The 25,805-nt window shown below is 43.2% G+C and overlaps 1 protein-coding gene across 3 annotated transcripts in view; it reads left to right on the forward strand.

Annotated features, from left to right (window-relative positions):
- SH3PXD2B (SH3 and PX domains 2B) overlaps positions 1-25,805 on the forward strand; it is a 296,070-nt gene that overhangs the window by 105,619 nt on the left and 164,646 nt on the right. For all 3 annotated transcript variants that reach the window (XM_073620589.1, XM_073620591.1, XM_073620590.1), the window contains exon 3: positions 18,004-18,079. In XM_073620589.1, the coding sequence (XP_073476690.1) occupies positions 18,004-18,079 (76 nt within the window). The remainder of the gene's footprint in view (positions 1-18,003; positions 18,080-25,805) is intronic.

The raw sequence follows: 25,805 nt of genomic DNA on the forward strand, positions 1-25,805 counted from the left end.
TTTTGTCCGTCGAACTAGCATACAGACGAGTGGACTTTTCGACCGGACTCGTTCGACGGATAGATTTAAAACATGTTTCAAATCTAAGTCCGTCCAACTTTTGAGCAAACAAAGTCCGCTGGAGCCCACACACGATCGAATTGTCCGACGAAATCCCGTCCTCCGGGCAAAGTCTGCCGTAAAGTCCGCTCGTGTGTACGCGGCATTAGGCCCAATTTTCCTCAGATTGTATAGAGCAGGCCTTATAATATATATACAGGCGGTCCCCTATTTTCAAATATCCGACTTACAAATGACTCCTACTTACAAACTGAGGGAGACAACAGGAAGTGAGAGGAAATCTACCCCTAGGAAGGAAAAATTTTCTCCTGTAAGAGTTAATATGGGGAAAAAGGTGTCTCCACTGATGCTTTATCACCAATCCTTTCCCTAATAACCCAAAATGTTCAAAATCCAATTGTCATTGGGACAGAAAGTGAGGTGAAATCTTCTGAACAGGGGCACAGACAGCAAAACAAATGTTCCAGGGGTGATAACACTTCCCTATGTTATCCAAAAAGCTTAAAAATAGAATTTTTGGCTGGAGCTACACTTAAAAAAATGTACCTGTTCCAAATTACAAACAGACTTAAGAACAAACCTACAGTTCCTATCTTGTTTGTAACCCGGGGATCGCCTGTATACTGCTGTTCAGAGTATATAGGGTGCGGGGTTCCCCTTAATATCCATACCAGACCCAAAGGGCCTGGTAATGAACTGGGGGGGGACCCATGCCGTTTTTCTCAGCCGCAAGCAGTTTTGAATGACTTTTATTCCTTTAGATATGTCATTTTGTGCAGGGACTGTTCTAAACATGGGAAAAATGCGGCACTTTACAGGCATACTATAGTCACCCCCCAGGCACGATATTTATAGGAATATTTTACTTTTCTTGTTTCACTTTAAGCATTATTAAAATCAGTGCTTCTGAAAAAACGGACATTTTTAAAACTTTTTTTTTTGCATTGATACATGTCCCCTGGGGCAGGACCTGGGGTCCCCAAACACTATTAATGACAATAACTTGCATATTAGCCCTTTAAAATTAGCACTTTAGATTTTTCACGTTCGAGTCCCATAGACTTTAACGGTGTTCGCGTACTCGCACAAATTTTTTGCCTGTTGGAATGTTCTGCCACAAACCGAACCGGGGGGTGTTCGGCTCATCCCTATTCCCGACCACTGGGAACAGTAGATCCCTGTCATGTCACCTGTCAGAAAAAGGAAATGCCTTGTTTACATTTCCCGTTCTGCCTATGTACAAGGCAATCATGAGCCGCCGGAGGACATCGGGTCCTCCCGATCCACGGGTACGCCCTGCCTGCAACTAGTCGCCGTACAGCTATGGTGATTCGAGCAGGAGAGCCATTGTGCCACCATCAAACGACAGCGGCCGGTCTTAAAGCAGTTAAAGCACCACAGTGCCGTATCGCAAAAAATTGCTTGGTCATTAAGGGGCCAAATCCTTCCGGGACTGAAGTGGTTAAAAAGAGTTCTGTATGATTTTCAGTCCTTGTCAGGTGTGAATTCAAGTGTCATGCACTGTAAAAATTCACACCTGAATCGCACCTAAACCGGTGAGCGAAACTGCACCCAGAACCCTTTAAAAAAAATGCAAGGAAACTATGCCCGGACATATGTGAACCAAGCCTCAAAGTTTGAAGTTCTGCTTCGTGAATGGGAACACTTTACAAATTTAAAATAGGTGTTGTCCCAGTTTGCCTGCAAAGGTGGAAATACACTTAAAGGGACTTCCTAAAATCATGCAAATTACAACAAAGACGAGAAATGTTAAGTAATGGCAATCTAGAAACAGGTACTTACAGATAATTGCTGGCTTTTTATTCTTTGTGTACCTTGTTTTTCTTTTCCTCCTTATTATTCTCACGATGGCCATTTTTTACTGTGTCCAGAACTCTGGGTCTGCCTCCTGCAACATTTGACAGGAACTTCCCATAAAGCAGCTGTGAGACCCTAGTTACACCATCAGTGCCTTAAAGTGATTCTAAAGGTTTTAATTATGAAAAACAAACATACTATATTTAAAACAGATAAGCAGAACCAGTCTAAGTGTAGCAATATTAGTAACACATTTAATTGAGCAGTAATGCACTCACTAGAATGTAGATTAAAGTAGGCACATCTTTGAGGCAGTAGATGAGTTTCAGGGATCCAGAGCGGTTTCCATGGAGCGCAGTGTCATTGTGCTCGGCGGTGCCAGTGGTTTCCATGTCCTGGGCTAGACGAGAAGGGTGCAGGAGGAAGCCATCATACAGAAGGTCCCAGGTCTCTGGGGGAGGAAGCTGTGACATGTACGCGTTCAGAGCATGCCTGATGAAGGAGCATGCATGCTCCGAATGTGTGCAGGTCACAGCTTCCTCCCCCAGAGACCAGGGACCTTCTGTATGACGGCTTCCTCCTGCGCCCTTCTCGTCTAGCACAGGACACTGGAAACCACTGGCGCAGCCAAACGCGATACTACGCTCAATGGAAACCGCTCTGGATCCCTGAAACCCATCTGCTGCCTCAAAGATGTGCTTACTTTAATCTACATTTTAGTGAGTGCATTACTGCTCAATAAAATGTGTTACTAATATTGCTACGCTTGTCTGTTTCTTGTCTTTATCCCAGAGTCTCTTCTGCTCTTCAGTGTGCTGCCTCTCCTGTGTCAGCTTTTATCTCCTGTGGTTACCACCCAGGTTATGAACTACCTTGCACTATTTTCTCCCCACCATGACAGAGAGAGATATTTTTATAACAGCTTACCTGTAAAATTATTTTCTTGGAGTACATCATGGGACACAGAGCACCATAGTAATTACTATGTGGTATATAGGCACCTTCAGGTGATGGACACTGGTATACCCAATACAGGAAGTTCACTCCCTATATAACCCCTCCTCCTACCAGGAGTACCTCAGTTTTTGTAGCAAAGCAATATACTTAAACACCAGAAAGAGGGGCAGGACCTCTGTGTCCCGTGATGTACTCCAAGAAAAGGATTTTTACTGGTAAGCTGTTATAAAAATCCTATTTTCTTTATCGTATATCACGGGACACAGAGCACCATAGTAATTACTATGTGGGACGTCCCATAGCAATGCTATTTGAGGGGAGGGAGACACAACCCATTGCGCACCCCCAGACTTGAGGACTTATACTGCTGCCTGCAGCACACTGCTCCCAAAGGTGATCTCCTCATGCCTTCTTACATCCACCTGATAAAACTTGGTGAATGTATGTACTGAAGACCAAGTTGCGGCCTTACAGATCTGAGCCATGGAAGCCTGGTGACGCACTGCCCAAGAAGCACTAACCGCCCTGGTAGAGTGCTTTTTTACTTGAAAAGGTGGAATCTTACCCCTTAAATCATAAGTCTGAATTATAACTTGCTGAATCCACTTAGCGCACAGTGGATTTGGATGCTGCCTGTCCTTTCTTAGGACCTTCTGGCATTATAAATAAGACATCAGTCTTTCGGATCTGAGCAGTTATCTTTAAATAGACTTTGACCGCTCTCACTACATCAAGACAATGTAGTGACTTCTCTTTCTTGGAACATGGTTTTGGAAAAAACGATGGCAGGACAATATCTTGGTTCAGGCGGAAACCTGAGACCACTTTTGGCAAAAAACCTGGACGAGGGCTCAGCATCACTCTGTCCTCCTGAAAAATCAAGTATGGTTCTTTTCAAAAAAGAGTAGCCAATTCCGAAACCCTCCTTGCTGAGGATATAGCAACCAAGAACACCACTTTCTTGTCAGAAGGACTAAGGGAATATGCTGTATCGGTTCAAATGGCTGTTTTTGTAACACTGACAAAACTAAGTTCAAGTCCCAAGGGCTCAAAGGTGATTTAACTGGCGGATTAATCCGCATCACCACTTGCATAAAACCCCAGACTAAAGAATGTGTAGCAAGCAGTCTTTGAAATAAGACCAATAAAGCTGAGACTTGGCCCTTAATAGTACTCAAGGCCAACTTCATCTCTACCCCCAATTGTAGAAAAGCAAGAATTCTGCCGATGATATACCTCCGAGAGTGACAACCCTTGGATTCACACCAGGAAACATAAGCCCTCCAGACTCTATAATATACAGTTCTGGAAGCTGGCTTCCTTGCATTAATCAAGGTGGAGATAACTGACCCTGAAAGCCCACGTTTCTTCAGAATGAGGGTTTCAATAGCCAGGCCGTTAAATTTAGCGTTCGTAAGGTAGGATGGGATATCGCCCCTGTGAGAGTAGGTCTGGCTGTAGTGGAAAGGACCATGGATCATCCACCGCCATCTTTACGATTTCTGCATAGCAGGACCTTCTCGGCCATGCTGGGGCTACTAGAATTACCGGCTTTCTTTCCAGCTTGATCCTGCAATGAAGTCGTGGCAGCAACTGAATAGGGGGAATGCATAAATCGGTGAGAACTGATCCCACAGGGTCACCAACGCATCTGTTCAGCATGCGAGTGGATCCCTTGTCCTGGACACAAAGTTGACTAACTTCATGTTGAATCTGGACGCCAGAAGATCTACGTCCGGAGTCCCCCATTTTTGGCAAAGAGCCCAAAAAATGTCAGGGTGAAGGGACCATTCCCTTGGAAATAATTGCTGGCGACTCAGGTAGCCCGCCTACCAATTCTCTACTCTCGGAATGAAGACTGCCGACAGGCACGGAACATTCCTTTATGCCCAAGTTAAAATATGGTTCACTTCTGTCTGTGCTGCGAGACTCTTGGTGCCCCCTTGGTGATTGTTCTAGGCCACAGCTGTGGCATTGTCGGATTGGATCCTGACAGGACAATCCCGTAACCTGAAAGTCCAGGCCTTCAGAGCCAGACGCACTGTCTGAATCTCTAGGATGTTGATAGGCAAGGCTCTTTCCGTTCTTGACCACTGTCCCTGGACAGTTGTCTTCTCTAGTACTGCTCCCCAGCCTAAAAGGCTGGCATCTGCTGTTACCACTTTCCAGATAACTGGTCTGAAGGATTTTCCTTTCAGCAGATTCTGGGTTAGTAACCACCATCTGAGGCTTTGGGACACCCTTGGGGACAGCCTCATTGGCAAGTCTAAAGCTTGAATCATTTTGTTCCAAGCAGACAGGATACTGTTTTGCAACAGTCTCTAATGGAACTGGGCATAGGGAACCGCTTCGAATGAAGCCACTATCTTTCCTAACAACCTCATGCAAAGGCGAATGGAGGGATCTCCTTTCGACCTGACCATCCGCACCAGCTCTCTTATAGAGCTGATTTTTGCCTGAGGCAAGAACACCTTTTTCTGGGCTGTGTCTATGATCAGGCCCAAATACTCCAGCCTTTTTAGCGGTTTTAAGGAAGACTTCTCTAGGTTGAGAATCCAACCCAGACTTTCCGGGTAACTGGTTGTAATGCGTATACTTTGCTCCAAACGAGCCCCCGACTGGTCTATTAGCAATAGATCATCTAGGTACGCCAAGACTGTTATGCCCTGTGCCCTTAACCTGGCTAGAGGTGGGGCCAACACTTTTGTGAACACCCGGGGTACTGTAGCTTGCCTGAAGGGCAAGGCTACAAATTGAAAATGCTGCTCTCTCGAACCGCAGAAACCTATGGTAAGCGGGAAATTTAGGAACATGCAGATATACATCCTGATGTCGATAGATGCCAGAAGTTCTCCTCCTTGTAGGATAGAAACCACCGACCTGATCGACTCCATGCGAAAAGAGCGGATCTTCAGGAACTGATTTAGATTCTTTAGATCTAGAATGGGTCCATTCTGTTTTGGTACCATAAATAGCTTTGAATAAAACCATAAACCTTGCTCTTCTGTGGGGATTTGGTATGATAACCCCCTGAGCCAGTAATCAGTCTAGTGCCCGAAACAGAGATTGCCTTTTCCCTGGATCTTTGGGAACGTTTGACCTCAGAAAATGAGACAGTGAAAACTCGAGAATTTCTAGTTTGTATCCTTGAGACACCGTGGAGATGACCCATCTGTCCTGAATTTCCTTTTCCCAGACTTCTGAGTATTGCAAAAGTCTTCCCCCCACTCTGGCGAGGGGGGCGCCCCTTCATAATGAGGCTTCAGAATTCTGCTTTGCAGGTTTCCGGCCCCAGGCCTTCTTTTGTGCCTGGGCCTGATCCTGAGGTTTTCCTCTAGAGTCTGACAGCGGAGGCCGTCGCCACTGCCTAGAGGCAGAAGCCCCTGGTGCAGGGGAAAGAGTCCACTGAAATGAAGGGCGTTTATATTTTCTTTTGACTGGAAAAAGAGTACTTTTCCCACTAGAAATCATCTGGATGCATTTGTCCAAATCATCCCCAAATAGCCGATCCCCATGAAAGGGAAACCCAGTCAGGAGCCTTTTGCAAGGTGCTTCGGCTGACCAATTTTTTAACCATAGGATCCTACACATGTGTACTAGCACAAGCGCAAGGCGGGATTCCTGGTGAATAGAGTCTTTCATGGCGTCTATGGCAAAACATAATACTTTTGGTAGTTCGTCCAATTCCCGAGCTTGACAAGTTAAACTTTTATACACACTGGAAATCGCAGCGTCAACTGCTGGTACATTCCATTTTTTTGGTGAATTTCTCCTCCATGGGATAGAGTGCTGTGAATCTCTTTGGAGGGAGAAAATGCTTATCCGGGGGATCCCATTAAGCATAAATACGTTTTTCTAATAAAGCATGGACAGGAAACTCATGAAAAGGCTGTGAAGGTTTTAAAGGAACCTAAAGAAAAAATAGAACTTTCAGCTGACTCCATTAGGGGTAGCTTGAAAGAGGAACGAACCATCTCCGTAAGAGATTGTACCAGCAATTTCTCAGATTGCGAGGCTGAAAAAGGTTCATCCACTGTTATCTCCTCCGAAGAGGAGTCATCAGTTTGCCCTTCCTCCTGATCGCCTGAGGCTAACACCTCATCCTGTACCCACTGTTTCCTTGGTAGGGGTCTGTGGTGGGGGAGGGGGATCTAGCACGCTCCCTATCCTTTTGGATGGAGGATGCGATTAAAGCCACTAATCTTCCTTCTAGGCCCTGCATGCCGGAGAAAAATGCATTTTCAGTCACATATACAGGGGCTGAGGTGTGAGAAGCAGCTGCACCACCAGTTGGTCCCAATGGCTTGCCCTGGCTTGCCATATGTGGTATTTCCGGAAAGGATGACCGTGTGGAGGCATGACTGGAGTTCCCAGCGCCTGGGGGTGGAATTTTTAGTACTTTTTTTGTGGTGTCTTTTTTGGAAGTCCTAGTGCTAAGCACAAAAAGCAGAGGCACTAAGTAAATGCACTATTTGCTGAGTAATAGTCTAGCAATACAATGCTGCTATAAAGTTCAGCTTGGTGCTGAGTAAATTGTATTTCCTGTACTGGAAATGCCTGCACGCATCCCTTACGTGCCCCAGCGCTCTTGTGTCCTGTGTGTCAGACTTCCATCTCTGCAGTTGTGATCGATCTGATAGAGATCTCCTGTTTAATGAGAGCGTCTGTTTAAACTGTCTCAGGTGCGAGCTCTGTTCATACCCCCTGCGCCTGCACCGTGTGCCCCCTGCCACTAACCCGCCCCTCCGCTCTGTTTCAAATAACAGCGGTCTACGCGGACAACATTCGGGTCTGCCAGTGCAGACCCATAGGAGAGGAAGCTCCTCTGTAAAAAACAAGTATGGACAGGGTTGGGGGGGTGCATTTCAGCCGCTGCGATATGGCAAGAAAAAGGATGTGGAGATATAACACTGGGAAAAACGCCACCGCACCCCCTGAGTGGAGGGGGGAGGAGGAGAGTACCAACACTGTTGTAGCTTCCAACCCCATTAGGAAGAAGAACATGCTGTTTGTTCCTGGTAAAAAAAATCCCCCCTGGCTGCTGAGACACACACATGCCGATTTTAGCTGGACTGAGCTGATTGAGAAGCAATGTATCAAGGTATGTGCATTTACTCCCTCTAGTGGAGATTTTAAGGCATAACAACATTTTACTCATGGAAGAAACAACCATAGGTGAACTTTTTACAGTTCCTTCTTCCCTTACCTTATCCTCGCTGCAGGATACTGCTGTAACAGACAGATCCAAACTTCACCCATCACGGCGGGCTGCGTTAGCAAACCTTCAAGGACCCCTTTTTATAGGGGTTGCAATCCCTTGGACCTGTATTAGCACCCCGCAGAGGAAAAACTTTAGGTAATGTAGCATGACCAAAGCCCTGGGTCCCGTGGTCCAGCCCTGCAAAGAGAGGAGTTACAGGCAAAACGTCGTGCTTCATATACAAGGCCTGGGTACCATCCACCATGGCCGCAGTGGCACTTTGGATGGATCTGGTCTATGGAGGCTGTTTAAATCCAGCATGGATCCCTCCTGGAGCTCTTCAGAGCGCATCTTCACTCGTAACCAACACCTTAGACACTGGCGAAAAAATGGAGGTACTCCTGGTAGGAGGAGGGGTTATATAGGGAGTGCACTTCTTGTATTGGGTATACCAGTGTCCATCACCTGAAGGTGCCTATATACCACATAGTAATTACTACATAGTAATTGTACGATAAAGAAATATATATTTTGAAGTGTCATTGCCTTAACCGTTTGGAACCTGGACTATAGTGTTCAGTGCCCTTACACTACACCCTGATCATCCCAGGTGACACAGCCTTTTGCCTGCTGGAATACCCTAGCTTAACAATTATTGTTTTTTCAACATGTTATACTTACCTGCTCTGTGAAGTAGTTTTGCATAGAGCAGCCCGATCCTCTTCTCCATTGGAAGTCCTGGTTCCTCCCCCCTTGCGCGAGTGCTCCCATAGCAAGAGGCTTGCTATAGGGGGCACTCTGCAGACTCGCTCCTGTGACTAGACCTTGTCCATTTACACACAGCGCATGACTCGACCCTGCCCCCCGCACTCTCATCATTGACTTGCTGGCTTCTGCCTTTAGAACCACTTTAGGAAACCAGGGTATGGAAAAACAGTAATTGTACATGTAAGCATATATATTTGTTGGCTTTTTGGGTTTTAATCCTAATAAGAGGTAGTATACAGTATATAGATCTGCATGATCCCTTATGTTTGAACTTTTTCTCTAGATCAGGGGTCCCCAAACTTTCAAAACAAAGGGGCAGATTATTGCCCTTCAAACTTTAAGGCTGCTTTCACACTAGGGCGGTAGGGGGCGTTGGCGGTAAAACAGCGCTATTTTTAGCGCTGTTTTACCGCGGTATTCGGCCGCTAGCGGTGCGGTTTTAACCCCCCGCTGGCGGCCCAAAAAGGGTTAAAACCACTCGTATAGCGCGCTGTCCCATTGATTTCAGTGGGCAGGAGTGGTGAATACAGCGCTTCTTCACCGCTCTAAAGATGCGCCTTGCAGGAGATTTTTTCTTCTTATTTCTTTTTCTTCTCCTGCCAGCGCACCGCTTCTGTGTGAAAGCCCTCGGGCTTTCACACTGAACAAACAGTGGAGGCTGTTTTGGGGTGGTTTGCAGGCGGTATTTTTAGCGCAATAACACCTGGAAACCGCCCCAGTGTGAAAGGGGTCTAAGGGTCCAGACTGTAGCCAGTGGGAGTAGAAAATACCCTAGGCTTGGGGGTCAGTGGGAGCAAAAAAATTACATTGAAGGTGTCAGTGGGAGAATTAGTTCTCATATGTCTGGTGTCAGTGGGAGGAACATTGCCCAATTGTTGGTATTAGTGGGAGGAATAGTGCTCCATCTATGGTGTCAGTGGAAGGAATAGCGCATAGTATCAGTGGAAAGAATAGTGCCCCAAGGACCGGATAAAGGCAAGCAAAGGGCCACATCTAGCCCGCAGACCACATAGGTGTCAGTGGGAGAATTAGTTCTCATATGTCTGGTGTCAGTGGGAGGAATAATGCCCCATTGTTGGTATTAGTGGGAGGAATAGTGCTCCATCTACAGTGTCAGTGGAAGGAATAGTGCATTGTATCAGTGGAAAGAATAGAAGGGCTGGATAAAGGCGAGCAAAGGGCCACAGTTTGGAGACCCGTGCTCTAGGTGATCATTTACTCCTGCAACCAACAATCCTACTGTTAGGTTATTTGACCACTGTTCATGTATGGGAGAGTTTATATGACTGCGATAAAGACATCAGAATGCAACACCTTTAGGAGAGCATTGCTTTGAATGGTGCTGTACAGTCACCAGTGCATTGTAGAGTATACCAGTAATAAACTAATATATAATATTAACAATAATGTAGTCCCGTGATCTTTCCTAGGAAATACTTTTGTTCGGAGGCTTTTTAATTGCACTGAGACGGTAATTTATTAAACAGAAATTGTACCTTTATTCCTGTATTCTGGGTTCTTGTAGGCTGGATTTATTTAACTTGGAAAATCCTTTTTCTTGAAATTCAAAAATCACTTCCTTTTTAATGCGAATAGTGCTTCTTCTTTACAATGCATAATGGTTTCCGCTTTGATTGTGCAATAACTGCAAATAATTGGATTTTATGCTGTTACTCCTTTTCTGTTTTGCATGATATTTACATCACTCCTGTATATGCATTTCCTTAATAAAAATGTTATTTGGTTAGAAAGAGGGTCAAATCTAAGTAAATATGTAAGGTTCGGATTTAAACACAAAACCTATTCATATATAAATGTATTGGTAATAACTGATTTATTGTTTGACACTTGAATAGTTTCAAAAACCAGATTGAAGTTGTAAGCAATACTGAACAGTAAAAAGAAAAAAAATCTTGACTATCCAGCTAAAATGTTCACATAGTGGTCTGGACTACCTGTTTGTGGACCTGGGACCAGTGTGGTGCACACACTGCTTTCTTTTAAAATACTATAGTTTTGAGTTCCAGTCTGGGAGAGAACACAAAGCCTAATGGAAGCACCGGTCATTACTTCAAAGCTCAACTTGAGCCTTCAGTTTAAGAAGCTAAATACATTCTAGGTGTATCAGAATACATGTGTGCAAAGTCTTACAGCTCATTTTTTTTAGAAAGCAGCCACAGAGTAAACAAGCCTGTTCCCTGGTAGCAGTGGCCTCCCTGCAGGGATCCTACACATTCACCTACTGATATATCTAGTTGAAATCGACAAAGCACATGCTCCCAGTTGATTGCAGTGCTCTGTCTTTCACTAGAAGTGCTATGGGACTCTGCAGAGAGAGCCCTGCTTCCACACAGAGCAGGGGTCCTTCTACAGCATGCAGGCAATGGACGGACTTTGGTGTGATCATGTGTAGGCAAGTCCGTTCGTTCGAAAGTCTGTCGGAAAGACCGTTGGACCTTTGATGCCCGAAAAGTCCGCTCGTGTGTACACGGCATTGGGCCTCATGTACACGTTTTACAACCTCCCCGGAACGATTTAACTTGACAGATGGTAAACGATGTTTAAAAACGTCCGTGTTTAGCCACGTTTGCGTTTAGAAGCGTTCTTTTATTTTTTACTATTTAAAAAAAAAAAACGCCTGTAAACAAAACGTGGCTAAACGCGAGTTACCGCGTTTACACACGTTTACAAGCTTTTACAGGCATTTGGCGTTTCAAATGCCTCTGAACATCTGTCCTGAATGCATTTTGTTTGCTTTCCAAAAAAATGCTTCTAAACTCAATTGCCTAGAAATGACTATAAGCGACCCTGTGTACATGTACTGATTAAATAACATAGAGGAGAGTTCAGGGGCAGCTGATAAAAATGCCCAACTGCTCCTAAACGTCCGTTTATCAGCAGCAGTGTACATGAAGCCTTATGCCGCGTACACACGATTGGAATTTCGGCCCGCAAAAGACCAATGAGAGTTTTTCGTCGGAAAATACGTCCGTGTGTATGCTCCATCGCTCTTTTGCTGGCGGAATAACTAATCTAAACTGAAAGTTCCCTTGAAACAAGCTACAGTCAGCAAGCACTTCCCATCTGCATTATAAAATAAATCTGAAGGAGGCTGCCACCACTGCGGACTTCTGAGAATTATTCTGACACACCAGCTTTAGTATATTGACTTACTGACCCTTAACAAGTATGCAGATCATGAAGGACAAAAAATTTTAAATTCACATAATTGTTGCTTAGTGGCTCATAGTACTGAAACAAAAAGTTTATCATGACAGCCAGGTAAGTATCATTTGCAGAATGAGGTATTGACAATGGCGAAGGTTTTATTAATATTGTGATGTTGGCTGCTTTAATTTCCTATCCTCGATCATTAGTATTATAATGTATCAGCTAAAACAGAGGTTGGCAAGAAAGTGGAATTATCCATTAGGAGCCTCCTCTTTTTAGTTTCATGTGGATTACATTAATATATTGAAGCTCTACTATACTATACATTCTCTTGAAAACATCTGTTTTCATCATCATCTACTGTGTCTTCATATTTTCTACAAGTTCTAAGTGAGGTCTGTCATGCAAGCTGTTTTGGGAAGACCTCCCTTAGAGCTGACTGTAGACCTACAGAAATCAGATGTTGTGAAGATCAAAGTAAAATATGGTTATGGAGCCATTGTAGTCATTTATGGATACATTTTTCCAGAATAGCTTGGACCCCAATCTTTCATTTTTTTTTCTTGCTGTTTATTCATATTCTGTTTGTTGATACTGCATTGGGAACTACTGTATAACTATGATGCCTCCTGTGAAGAGCAATCCTGTCTTGTGTGTCATGGTACTCCGAAATCCTGAAAATTTGGTGGTGCCTTTACCATAGAGATCAGTGAAAAGCATCCACCAGAGAATGGTATTTATTGTCTTGGAAACGCACAGAAATTTTAGGTACACTTTAATATATTTTTGAAGGTATTAATGTAGACTGAGCTTTATGCAATACATGTTGCAAAATAAGACATTGTCAACCAGCTTTTGATCAAAGGGCTGATAGGCTGCATTTATGCTTATACACTTATAAATTTTACACAAATATTTTCATGCTTACAGAGCAAAGAATGCTAAAAAAATTTATGGCCACAGACATAGCTGTCTTTTTTTTTTTTTTTTTTTTTCTATGGCCCGGAAGTGGCTGTGTGACCCATGGACTTGTATACTGATACATACAGATGTGTAAAAAAACTGTATGTATTTTTTTTGCCCTCATTAATGAGCCTTCTTGCATCGGTTGCCCAGTGGTCAACGAAAATTATGAATTTGTTAACTTTAATGCTTTTAAATTTCAGTGGAAAATGTAAATGCAGTTTAGATGGAACTATAGGATTACACGTGTAAGATATACGACAAAATGGTTGCCTTGACTTGCTCATTGTTTTTTGTGATTGAAAGCTGGTGAAATTTCCAGACTGTAAAAGTCTGGATATACATGTTTTGCTTTTATTGTGAAGTTATTATTTATCATAGATCCTCAAAAAGTTTGTTTCAGCCTGTTTCTAATGCCGCGTACACACAAGCCGAATGTCCGACAGAAAAAGTCAGACGGAAGCTTTTCATCGTATATTACGATTGTAGATTGTGTATGCCTTATCAGACTTTTTTTTTTTTTAGAAAATTCTGACGGACCTAGAAATAGAACATATTCTAAATATTTCCGACGGAACCAATTCCTGACGGGAAAACCGCTCGTCTGTATGCTGTTCTGACGGACCAAAAATGACGCATGCTCTGAAACAAGTATGAGACGGAAGCTATTGTCTACTGGCTATTGAACTTCCTTTTTCTAGTCCCGTCGTAACTGTTGTACGTCACCGCGTACTTGACGGTCGGACTTTGGTTTGACCGTGTGTAGGCAAGACCGCTTGAATTGAATAAACCGGTCGTGTGTACAGGGCATAACAGTTTAGAAGTACCTCAATCAAATAGGTGGATGGCCGCACACTATTGTAAGGACACTTCGAACATTTTAATTGAAAACAATATCCACAAATAAAACATCAGAGCACCAAATCTGAAGGAGATATGTAGACGTGGCCATCCACCTATTTGAAGTTTTACTCCTGGTAATTGGAGACCATTCTGTAAGTAGTCAGCTGTCATTTCTGGTCCAATGAGCTGGGAATTCCCTGTCCCACACCTTACATAAACTAAGGGGCAAGGAAGCTTGTGATATCACTAGTTCAAGTGGCCCTATTATGGCCACATGTACATATTGGGTCAGTGGACCAGGAATGACAGTGAAATTCTGAGTTCGGACGCAAACCTGATTCCGAACAAATGCAAGCTCTTCCCTATTAAGGACATAGGGGGGATCTTTAAAAGGAGTATTTATTCACAGCATAAAAGTACTCTTTCAGTTTCAAATCGTTTTGATATGGTAATTCAGATTTTTATTTATTTTTGCAAATTGTGAATTTATTGATTGGCCACATTTACCTAGGACAATAAGCGTATGTTTAATTATCCTCTGGAGTCTGGATAGAGAAGTCTGGGATTTCAGAATAACAAATATACATACTCCTCTAGGTGGAAGCATTGGTGTGTTGCTGCATTTGTCCCCCGGCTGCCTCTAAGATCGTTAACCGCGTTATCAAAGACCACTGATCACTCAGCTCTGTCTTCAGTGAGGAGAGAGCCGGTGACTGTCAGTCAAGTGCTCTCTGCATTGCCCTTCCAGTGCTCACTAGAGTGCCTGGCCGTGGAGGGGGTGGGAGTGGCTGACTGAGGCTCTCAGTGGCGCACTGAGGCTAAGAAAGCTGCTGGCCAGGCATCTGTGTGGATCCTGACAATGAAGTCCGGATCTATCTAGAGTCTGGACCAGCTGAGTGGCGTCAGACAACAGCGGACTTTAGCCCACTATCTGCTGAATATGGGTCACAGGAGTGCAGAACTAAGTGCACTCCTGTGACCCACAGGAGACGTAAAGCCAAAAGAGTTATATGGGGCGTACACACGGTTGGACTTTTCAGCTACAAAAGTCCAACGGACAACGACGGACCAAATCCGGCGGACAATCCGATCGTGTATGGGCTTCCCCGGACCTTCAGCGGACTTTTCCAGTCGCAAATCTGACGGACTTTAGATTTGGAACATGCTTCAAATCTTTACGTCGTAACTCCGCCGGACCCAGAAATCTGCTCGTCTGTATGCTAGTCCGGCGGACAAAAAACAACGCTAGGGCAGCTATTGGCTACTGGCTATCAACTTCCTTATTTTAGTCCGGTGTACATCATCACGTACGAATCCGTCTGACTTTTGTGTGATCGTATGTAGGCAAGTCTGTTCGTTAGAAAGTCCGTCGAAAGTTTGTCGGACGGACTGTCGGACTTTTGTAGCCGAAAAGTCCGACCGTGTGTACGCCCCATTAGTCATACAAAATTAGATTTAACTTTCTATTTATTTTTTTATTTTTATTTTTTTAAAACAACACTGTGTTGCACAGACTGTAAGGCTCGGTTCACACAGGGGCAACACGATTTCAGCGCGACTTTGTACGGCGACTTCAACGCGGCTTCAACGCGACTTCAGCGCGACTTCAGCACGACTTTAGCAAATTACAACGCGACTTCAAGTCGCTTCCAGGACAGGCGACTTCGGCTGTGGCCAATCACAGGACAATCAGCTCTCTGGGAGGGAGGGGTTTGCCTGGGCAAACGAAATTTTTTGCCTGCAAAGTCGCTTGACAATCCGACTTGGAGGCGACTTCCATTGATTTCTATGGTACAGGTCGCCTACCAAGTCGGATCCAAGTAGTACAGGGAGTACGCTCTGAAGTCGGAGCGACTTCAGTAGTGTCTATTAAGACGCTCCCATTCACTGTCATGTGAATCTCTTTCTGGGGCGACTTGGGGCGACTTGAGGGGCGACAAGTCGGATCCCAAGTCGTCCCAGTGTGAACCGAGCCTTAATGTTTTTTGCAAAGTGTGTATGTTTGCACATGCTACATTGTTTTTGAGCCCCTGAAATCCTGAAATTAAAATAAAAAAAAAAAAAAAAAAAAAAAAAAAAATATATATATATATATATATATATATATATATATATATATATATATATATATATATATATTATATAGTGTGTGTGTGTAGGTATATTTATTATGTTGGGCATCTTTGCACCAGATGTCATTCTTGAATGATGTTTGAGTTCAGGACCGTCTCTGTGGTTATGTAGTCTAGATTACTTGCAGCAGTACTGAAGAAGGTAGGCTGGACATATGAGAGAACCCATGATCAGCATACTGAAAAACCAAATCTGTTTTGGAATCGAGACTTGCTGATGTAGACTGTACTTTACACAGCCACCCAGAGTTATACTTTATCAGATGAGTGTGATTTCAGTGCTGATGCATAAGAATCGTGTCGGTAACTTTGGATATGCTTATGCTAAGTTTTAGTATTTATTTCTTTATGGGTTTTTTCCTGCTCAGTTTTTTCTTTGGTTCCGTTTTGTGGTTTAAATTTTTGGGTTGTCATCAGCAGAACAGCTGTTCTCTGCTATAGTAAGTAGGATTTTGCATTTTTGTGTCTTTCAGAATGTGGTCCACCCACTCCTAATGCAAACCAACTGGTGTGGTGATTATAAAGGGTCTTTTTAGTTTAGCTTCAGTAGACTGTGGCTGCTTAGTGCCGATACATTACAAAAGCCTGAGCCTAGTGCCCCTTCCGTTGACTCATTGCAACTGTGATGTGGCAAAAACAAAGTTCTGTTTGAAGGATAGGACCTAATTTATGACTCTTCTCTTTGGTTAAACAGATTTTTTTTTTTTTTTTTTTTTTAGTGCAAAAAAAAGAATCCTTGAGATTTTTCAATGTATGTTATTAACTTCTCAAGACTATTTTCTCTTAGAGGTACCAGTTTGAGATACAGATGATGTATGTTTTAACCCCTTTTTCTGTTTAGCATTACTTTGTGCCTGAGGCATACCTTGGAACTGTATGGCTTGACTACTGCCACCCCAGTACCCCTATATTAAAAAGCTCAAGATGGAGCATATACCTAAGAGAATTATAAGCAGCTTGACATCTAGATGATGTACATAAAATTGGATCATATCAACTATTTGGCAAATGCATCTGTATATTGCGTAAAAATGAAAACTCATGTATAAACTTTAAGGCTGACCCCTAGGCAGTTTTAGAAAACTTTTTTTTTTTTTTTTGTTATGTGTGTTTCATTAAAAGTATTTTTAGATATGACCAACATAAGTACCTTAATCTAACTCATCTACCTTCTATAATCCCTGCACACCAGTATTTAGACTGGGTTATTGAGGGTCAGCATTCTGACTGTTGCCCTTATGAGTGCCAGTTAAAGGTTGGCTGGACTAAGTTGTAAAGGTCTATGGGAGGTCTGTGGTATGAGGGTCAAAGCAATAGAATAACTTGGAAACCCGCCTTCTCTTTTTGTTGTGGTGACTGTGGTGTTGTGGTGTCACCGGGACTGAAAGTGATGGCAATTTGAAATGTTTGAGTTGTCACCAAAATGGTAATAGGGGGGAAGTAATCTTAAAGTGTTTGTAAACCCTTGTTTTTTTATTTTATAAAAATAACAAACATGCCTAATACTTGCTCTGTGCAATTGTTTTGCACAGAGCAGCCACGATCCTCTTCTCTTCTTTTGGGGTGCCCCGACGCTCAAGGCCCCTCCTCTTCATCAGGTGCCCCCACGTAAAGGCCATTTTCCCTGGGGAGCACCCTTGTGGGCTTGGCTCTGCCCTACCCCATGCTCCCGTGTCACTGGATTTGATTGACAGCATCAGTCTGTTCAATGAGGAGAGAGACAGCGGCTGGAGCCGCTGCGTTTGTGCACATCGCTGGATCGGATCGGGCTCAAGTAAGAAAAAGGGGGGGGGGGTCTGGGGGAAGCTGCAGCACAGAAGGATTTCACTTTATTGCATAGAATGCATTACGGTGAAAAACCTTGAGGCTTTACAACCACTTTAAAAGTGATAACTGAGAGGATTTTCTCTCAAGGGAAGCTACCCCCCCCCCCAAAAAAAAAAGCACGGGTTCTAACCATTATCTGCCTTTTCCAAAATGAAAAATCAAAAATTAAGTTTGCTTTAAGAGACACAATAGTTATAACAAAGATCATTTGTTTGAAATGTTGGGACATTTTCTCAAACCCCCTATCAATTGTATTTTTTTCAGATGCAGTTATTGGACAAGTTTCCAGTGGAAGGAGGTCAAAAAGATCCAAAGCAGAGAATCATCCCATTTTTACCAGGTATGTGTTTATAGCTGATTTTTCTTGATTCTGTATGAGCGCATCGTTTTGAGAGTCATCAAAATGGTACCAGAAGTTTATGATCACTGCAATATCGTAGAGAAACAGAGGCTTTATTAGCTCATCTACCAAAGCAGAGCCAAGTGCAGTGGTAACCCTGTCATGGCATTGGTTAGGGGTGCTGCAGGTATCAAGCAGTCAAGTGTTTGCTATAAAGGCATTAACATTCCCACTTGCGCCTTTATTTTTTTACCTGCATAAGGTGTACATTGATCATGTACTTTCATGGTGTCATTTGTTGCGTTGTACGCACAGCCTAAGGTAAAGTAAATATTCGCAGTCCTTTTGTTGTTTAAACATGATGCATGCTCTATGGCACTGCACAGATTAATGCATGATCTGTAGTCTTAAAGATGACAGACACGAGGAAATAACATATCCCACATAGAGCTGCACAATTAATCGTTAAAAAATCGTGATCTTGATTCAACCCCTCTGACACTCTCTATTGCAGAGTTTGCCGATTCTTTCATATAACAAGTGGAGAGACTTATCTGCTCACTCAGCTGTCAAAAGAAAACATCCGGGCAGTCTGACAAGTTTTTAAAATGAAACATTGTAACTAACTTTCTTCTTAGATCAAAGGGAAACTTCTGTGTGTAAAGAAAAAAAATCCAGGCAGTCTGCCATGTTTTTAAAGTGTAAATGCAGGAAGTTTAACCACTTAGTCTAAATCTTTTTCTGACACTTGTTTCTTAAGGTAAAATCAATATTTTTTGCTAGAAAATTATTTGGAACCCCCAAACATTATATATATTTTAGCAGAGACCCTAGGGGATAAAATGTCAATTGCTGCAATATTTTATGTCACACTGTATTTGCCCAGCGATCTTTCAAACGCAATTTTTGGGGAAAAAATACACTTCAATGAATAATAAAAAAAAGAAACAGTAAAGTTAGCCCAGTTTTTTTTTTTGTTTTAATGTGAAAGATAATGTTACGTCATGAGAATCGTGAGAGAATCGTGATCTATCTTCTAAGCAAAAAAAATCATGATTCTCATTTTAGCCAGAATCGTGCGGCTCTAATCCCACAGTCCCTGGGTCTCTCAGTCATATGCTCTTTAGGTGAGATCTAAATGGAAATGAGATCTGACAGACACAAAGAGGCAGAGCAATTAAAGTGGATGTAAACCCAATGTCATCCTTTCTAAACTACTGCCATAGGGGTTATCTATAAGGATATACATGTCTCCTGCATGTATCTTTACCTGTCAAATGTCTCCCCTTTGTCTGTTATGAGACCCGAAAAACTGCAGATTCTGTGGGTGGGTCTGTTGTCTGGAGCTCAGTGGGTGGAGTTGTGATGTCAGTAGACTCCCCGCCCACCTCTTCACTCCCCTTGTCAATATGCATTTCTCCTGTATATTTCTTACACTGAACTTCTGCTATGATCTCTAACATCCAGTGAAAAGACAGGAAAGTAACCACATGACTTCAGCATGCCAAATCATGCTGAGGTGTGGAACAGCCAATCCTTGCAGAGCTGCTGAAGAAAGGAGTGGGGGAGGGAATTAAAAAATAATGCATGTCTTATGCCGCGTACATATGCGTTACAGCATACTTGGTCCGGCATACCGGATTTCGTCAAACAATTTGATCGTGTGTGGGCTCCAGCGGACTTTGTTTTATCAAAAGTTTGACGGACTTAGATTTGAAACATGTTTCAGATCTATCCGGCGGACTCGAGTCCGGTCAAAAAGTCCGCTCGTCTGTATACTAGTCTGACGGACAAAAACCAAGGCTAGGGCAGCTACTGGCTATGAACTTCCTTGTTTTAGTCCGGGCGTACGTCATCACGTACGAATCCGTCGGACTTTGGTTGATTGTGTGTAGGCAAGTCTGTTCATTCGGAAAGTCCATCGTAAATTCCGTCAAAGTCCGCCAGGCAAAGTATGCCGTAAAGTCCGCTCGTGTGTACGCGGCATTAGGCTAGTGCACGAGATATGTAAATCACCTGTCACTCACAGCAAGGGGGGGGATTTGACAAAGTTTTTCTCTGTCAAGAATTGTCTCACTGAACAATAAAAGAGGATTGCTCAGAGATGGATTAACTCTTTGTGGCAAGACTGGGCTCAAATCTTATACTCTACATTATGACAAAAAAAAAAAAAAAAAAAAATTTGGATTTACATCCACTTTAACAGAGAGATCACCATACAGTGTTTCATCACATTAGCACTCTCACATCTGTGATGAAACACCAAGGGAATGGTGATGCATGGATTGGATGCTGCATGTTCAGAAACAAGACATTGCCTGTTACTTTAGCAAATAGGGAGAAGCTAGGTGAATAAATACTTGGACATAGGAGAATCAATCAGCTATGACATTAAAAACTGCAGGCACCACTTGTGAGCCCATTAGAACTGCAGTTCTATTGAAACAACAGAAACAATTTGAAATTGCACTTTGCCTTTAAGTGTTTGTGCATTCCAGTTAAAAGAATGTAGCTGGTATAATGGGTAACACCTTCAGTTCTCTGCCACTGTATTACTAAATCAGCTTATAGTACCCGTCATGGCAGTGGAGAGGGGCAGGTTTGTGTTGATGGTAGAAACACAAATAAGATGTTATATTCTGGAAACCATTTTTGAAAACTAAGAGATGGAGACAGATACATGAAACTAAATCCAAACTTTACATTATTTGAAAGCAGATTTGTGTTTTCCCAGAATAGAAAGTAATTTTTTCTTGATTAAATTTTAAACTAATGTCTAGGCTTCTAATTAACTGTATTCATAATAGTTTATGTTGCTGAGCCTTCCTGCAGTACCACTTTTTCATAGTAACAGAGGCTAAATTGAATGAAGATGCACCAGATGAGTTTGTTACATATCGTTTCCTGATATTAAAGTCTGCTTGCTAGCATGTCTGTTTCTAATAAAGTAAATAATATGGACAGGAATAGCCCGGTGGGCAATGTGAAATATATTATTATGATTTCATGAATCTTCTTCAGCAAGTAGTTGTTATGGCTGTGTTTAGAGAGAATTTTACGTCAAATGATCAGCATGAATTTGATGATTGTCCTTTAAGATATATGATTCATTTGACTGAATGGGTCATAATGCAGTGCCTCCAGCATGTGACTTCCATCAGTTTTAATTGATTAAGGAACGTTACCCTTTTTGTGAACAGCTTTCTTGTTACAAATGCAGTGGAGACACACCCTGATTTGTGAAAACTTTAACATCTGCTAGATCACACACATTTGGAGTGAAAACCCTGTCTGGATTTTTTTAAGGGAATGACCCTTTTGAGGTTTTGAAACTTAAAGAAAAATGAGAATATGGCTGAGCACCCAAGAGTTAGAGCCAGTTCACACAACATGCAGTCCAGTGCGTTTTTTTTCTGCATCAAAAACGCATGGACAGTAGATTATATGGTTTCCAATGCCATAGTTCACACCAGTAAATAAATAAATGTAGCGCTATGTGTAAAATTATAAATATAAAGTGCAAATCTCTAAAATAAATAAATCCTACATATAAATGAATAGTCCATAAAATGAAGAAATAAAACATGAAAAACTCTTCTTGTGATTAGTGTATCCACACAATTCCACCACAGTGATTGTTCGTCCTCAAAAGGAGTGCACACCACCAGCAGTAAAAATGCGCACTCACCTCCCAGATGAGTCAAAACTCATATGCGGATCTCCCCACGAGCTCTTTGCTCTCACTTCCTCTTCCCAATCAATGGTGAGTAATCCAGATGGCTCTTTTCTTAATACTAACTCAGCTCATTAATATCCAAAGAAACAGATCATCTTCCAGCTTGGCTCAAGATTCCATGAGTTCAGGACATGTAAATAATAAGTATAGAGACCATAGTGTTCTCCGTATACAAATTTATTCAAAGCCCCCAAACAGACAAGTTGCACTTACAAGATAAAAACTTTTAAAATCACACAAAAACCTCCAGAGTAGTACCGCCGTGTCCACATACACAGTGCCTGGCTGAACGTGACTATCAGCATCTCCCTTCTAGACGCGTATCGGCCAATCACAGGCTCATTCCTTCTACTGAGGAAGGCCTGTGATTGGCCGATACGCGTCTAGAAGGGAGGAGCTGATAGTCACATTCAGCCCAGCACTGTGTATGTGGACACGGCGGTACTACTCTGGAGGTTTTTATGTGATTTTAAAAGTTTTTATCTTGTAAGTGCAACTTGTCTGTTTGGGGGCTTTGAATAAATTTGTATACGGAGAACACTATGGTCTCTATACTTATTATTTACATGTCCTGAACTCATGGAATCTTGAGCCAAGCTGGGAGATTATCCATTTCTTTGGATATTAATGGGCTGAGTTACCATTAAAAAAAGAGCCATCTGGATTACCCATCATGGATTGGGAAGAGGAAGTGAGAGCAAAGAGCTCGTGGGGAGATCCGCATATGAGTTTTAACTCATCTGGGAGGTGAGCACTCCTTTTGAGGACGAACAATCACTGTGGTGGAATTGTGTGGATACACTGATCACAAGAAGAGTTTTTCATGTTTTATTTTTTCATTTTATGGACTATTCATTTATATGTAGGATTTATTTATTTTAGATATTTACACTTTATATTTATAATTTTACACATAGTGCTACATTTATTTATTTACTATCCATTTTAAAATTAGTGTGGTGTACCACTTGGAATGTTTAGCAGCTGTGCACGTTTATTATTAGGTTATCTTATTTAAACATCACAATATTTTTTACTTGTGGCGCTGATTGTTTCATCTTATAGTTCACACGTTCACACCAGTGCTTGCAGTTCCAGTGTGTTCCAGTTACAGAAAAAAAAAAAAAATATATAACACTGTAAAACGCATCAAAAACACAAAAACATACATGTCCTTATTTAAGGTTAAGAAAAAAGAGGGGGGGGGGGGGTGCACTGGACTGAATCAAAAACGCACAAGAACGCGTCAAAAGCGTGCATGCAGAAAAGCATCTGGAACGCATCCGGACTGTGTTTCTATGGTGTGAACTGGCCCTTAAAATGTTGGATAATTTCTCAATAGTTTATTATTTATTTTTTGACATGTCTTAACCACTTGCCGACCGCCTAACGTATATATACGTCGGCAGAATGGCACGGGCAGGCAGAATCACGTACCTGTACGTGATCTGCCTCCCGCGGGCGGGGGGTCCGATCGGACCCCCCCCCGGTGCCACCGGCGGTCGGCATCTGACTAGGAGCGTCGGGAGGCGAGGGGGAGACCATCCGATCGTGGCCCCCCCCTCGCGATCGCTCCCAGCCAATAGGAATCCTCCCCTGCCTGTGTGTAGTTTCACACAGGCAGAGGATGTGATGTCATCTCTCCTCGGTCTGGCAGTTTCCGTCCCAGCGCCGAGGAGAGAAGACATGTAAGTGCACACAACACACACACACACAGTAGAACATGCCAGGCATACCTTACACCCCCGATCCCCCCCCGATCGCCCCCCGATCCCCCCCCCCCGATCACCCCCCCCCCCTGTCACAAACTGACATTAGCAGTATTTTTTTTTTTTTTTTTCTGATTACTGCATAGTGTCAGTTTGTGACAGTTACAGTGTTAGGGCAGTGAATATTACCCCCCTTTAGGTCTAGGATACCCCCCTAACCCCCCCTAATAAAGTTTTAACCCCTTGATCACCCCCTGTCACCAGTGTCACTAAGCGATCATTTTTCTGATCGCTGTATTAGTGTCGCTGGTGACGCTAGTTAGGAACGTAAATATTTAGGTTCGCCGTCAGCGTTTTATAGCGTCAGGGACCCCCATATACTATCTAATAAAGGTTTTAACCCCTTGATTGCCCCCTAGTTAACCCTTTCACCACTGATCACCGTATAACTGTTACGAGTGACGCTGGTTAGTTCGTTTATTTTTTATAGTGTCAGGGCACCTGCCGTTTATTACCGAATAAAGGTTTAGCCCCCTGATCGCCCGGTGGTGATATGCGTCGCCCCAGGCAGCGTCAGATTAGCGCCAGTACCGCTAACACCCACGCACGCAGCATACGCCTCCCTTAGTGGTATAGTATCTGTACGGATCAATATCTGATCCAATCAGATCTATACTAGCGTCCCCAGCAGTTTAGGGTTCCCGAAAACGCAGTGTTAGCGGGATCAGCCCAGATACCTGCTAGCACCTGCGTTTTGCCCCTCCGCCCGGCCCACCCAAGTGCAGTATCGATCGATCACTGTCACTTACAAAACACTAAACGCATAACTGCAGCGTTCGCATAGTCAGGCCTGATCCCTGCGATCGCTAACAGTTTTTTTGGTAGCGTTTTGGTGAACTGGCAAGCACCAGCCCCAGGCAGCGTCAGGTTAGTGCCAGTAGCGCTAACACCCACGCACGCAGCATACGCCTCCCTTAGTGCTATAGTATCTGATCGGATCAATATCTGATCCGATCAGATCTATACTAGCGTCCCCAGCAGTTTAGGGTTCCCACAAACGCAGTGTTAGCGGGATCAGCCCAGATACCTGCTAGCACCTGCGTTTTGCCCCTCCGCCCGGCCCAGCCCAGCCCACCCAAGTGCAGTATCGATCGATCACTGACACTTACAAAACACTAAACGCATAACTGCAGCGTTCGCAGAGTCAGGCCTGATCCCTGCGATCGCTAACAGTTTTTTTGGTAGCGTTTTGGTGAACTGGCAAGCACCAGCGGCCTAGTACACCCCGGTCGTAGTCAAACCAGCACTGCAGTAACACTTGGTGACGTGGCGAGTCCCATAAGTGCAGTTCAAGCTGGTGAGGTGGCAAGCACAAGTAGTGTCCCACTGCCACCAAGAAGACAAACACAGGCCCGTCGTGCCCATAGTGCCCTTCCTGCTGCATTCGCCAATCCTAATTGGGAACCCACCGCTTCTGCAGCGCCCGTACTTCCCCCATTCACATCCCCAACCAAATGCAGTCGGCTGCATGAGAGGCATTTTCTTTATGTCCTCCCGAGTACCCCTACCCAACGAACCCCCAAAAAAGATGTTGTGTCTGCAGCAAACGCGGATATAGACGTGACACCCGCTATTATTGTCCTTCCTGTCCTGACAATCCTGGTCTTTGCATTGGTGAATGTTTTGAACGCTACCATACAATAGTTGAGTATTAGCGTAGGGTACAGCATTGCACAGACTAGGGCACACTTTCACAGGGTCTCCCAAGATGCCATCGCATTTTGAGAGACCCGAACCTGGAACCGGTTACAGTTATAAAAGTTAGTTACAAAAAAAAGTGTAAAAAAAAACATACAAAAATATAAAATAAAAAAAAAATAGTTGTCGTTTTATTGTTCTTTCTCTCTCTATTCTCTCTCTCTATTGTTCTGTTCTTTTTTACTGTATTCTATTCTGCAATGTTTTATTGTTATTATGTTTTATCATGTTTGCTTTTCAGGTATGCAATTTTTTATACCTTACCGTTTACTGTGCTTTATTGTTAACCATTTTTTTGTCTTCAGGTACGCCATTCACGACTTTGAGTGGTTATACCAGAATGATGCCTGCAGGTTTAGGTATCATCTTGGTATCATTCTTTTCAGCCAGCGGTCGGCTTTCATGTAAAAGCAATCCTAGCGGCTAATTAGCCTCTAGACTGCTTTTACAAGCAGTGGGAGGGAATGCCCCCCCCAACGTCTTCCGTGTTTTTCTCTGGCTCTCCTGTCTCAACAGGGAACCT

This window comes from Aquarana catesbeiana, linkage group LG03, assembly GCF_042186555.1.
Source record: "Aquarana catesbeiana isolate 2022-GZ linkage group LG03, ASM4218655v1, whole genome shotgun sequence".
Lineage (NCBI taxonomy): Eukaryota > Metazoa > Chordata > Amphibia > Anura > Ranidae > Aquarana > Aquarana catesbeiana.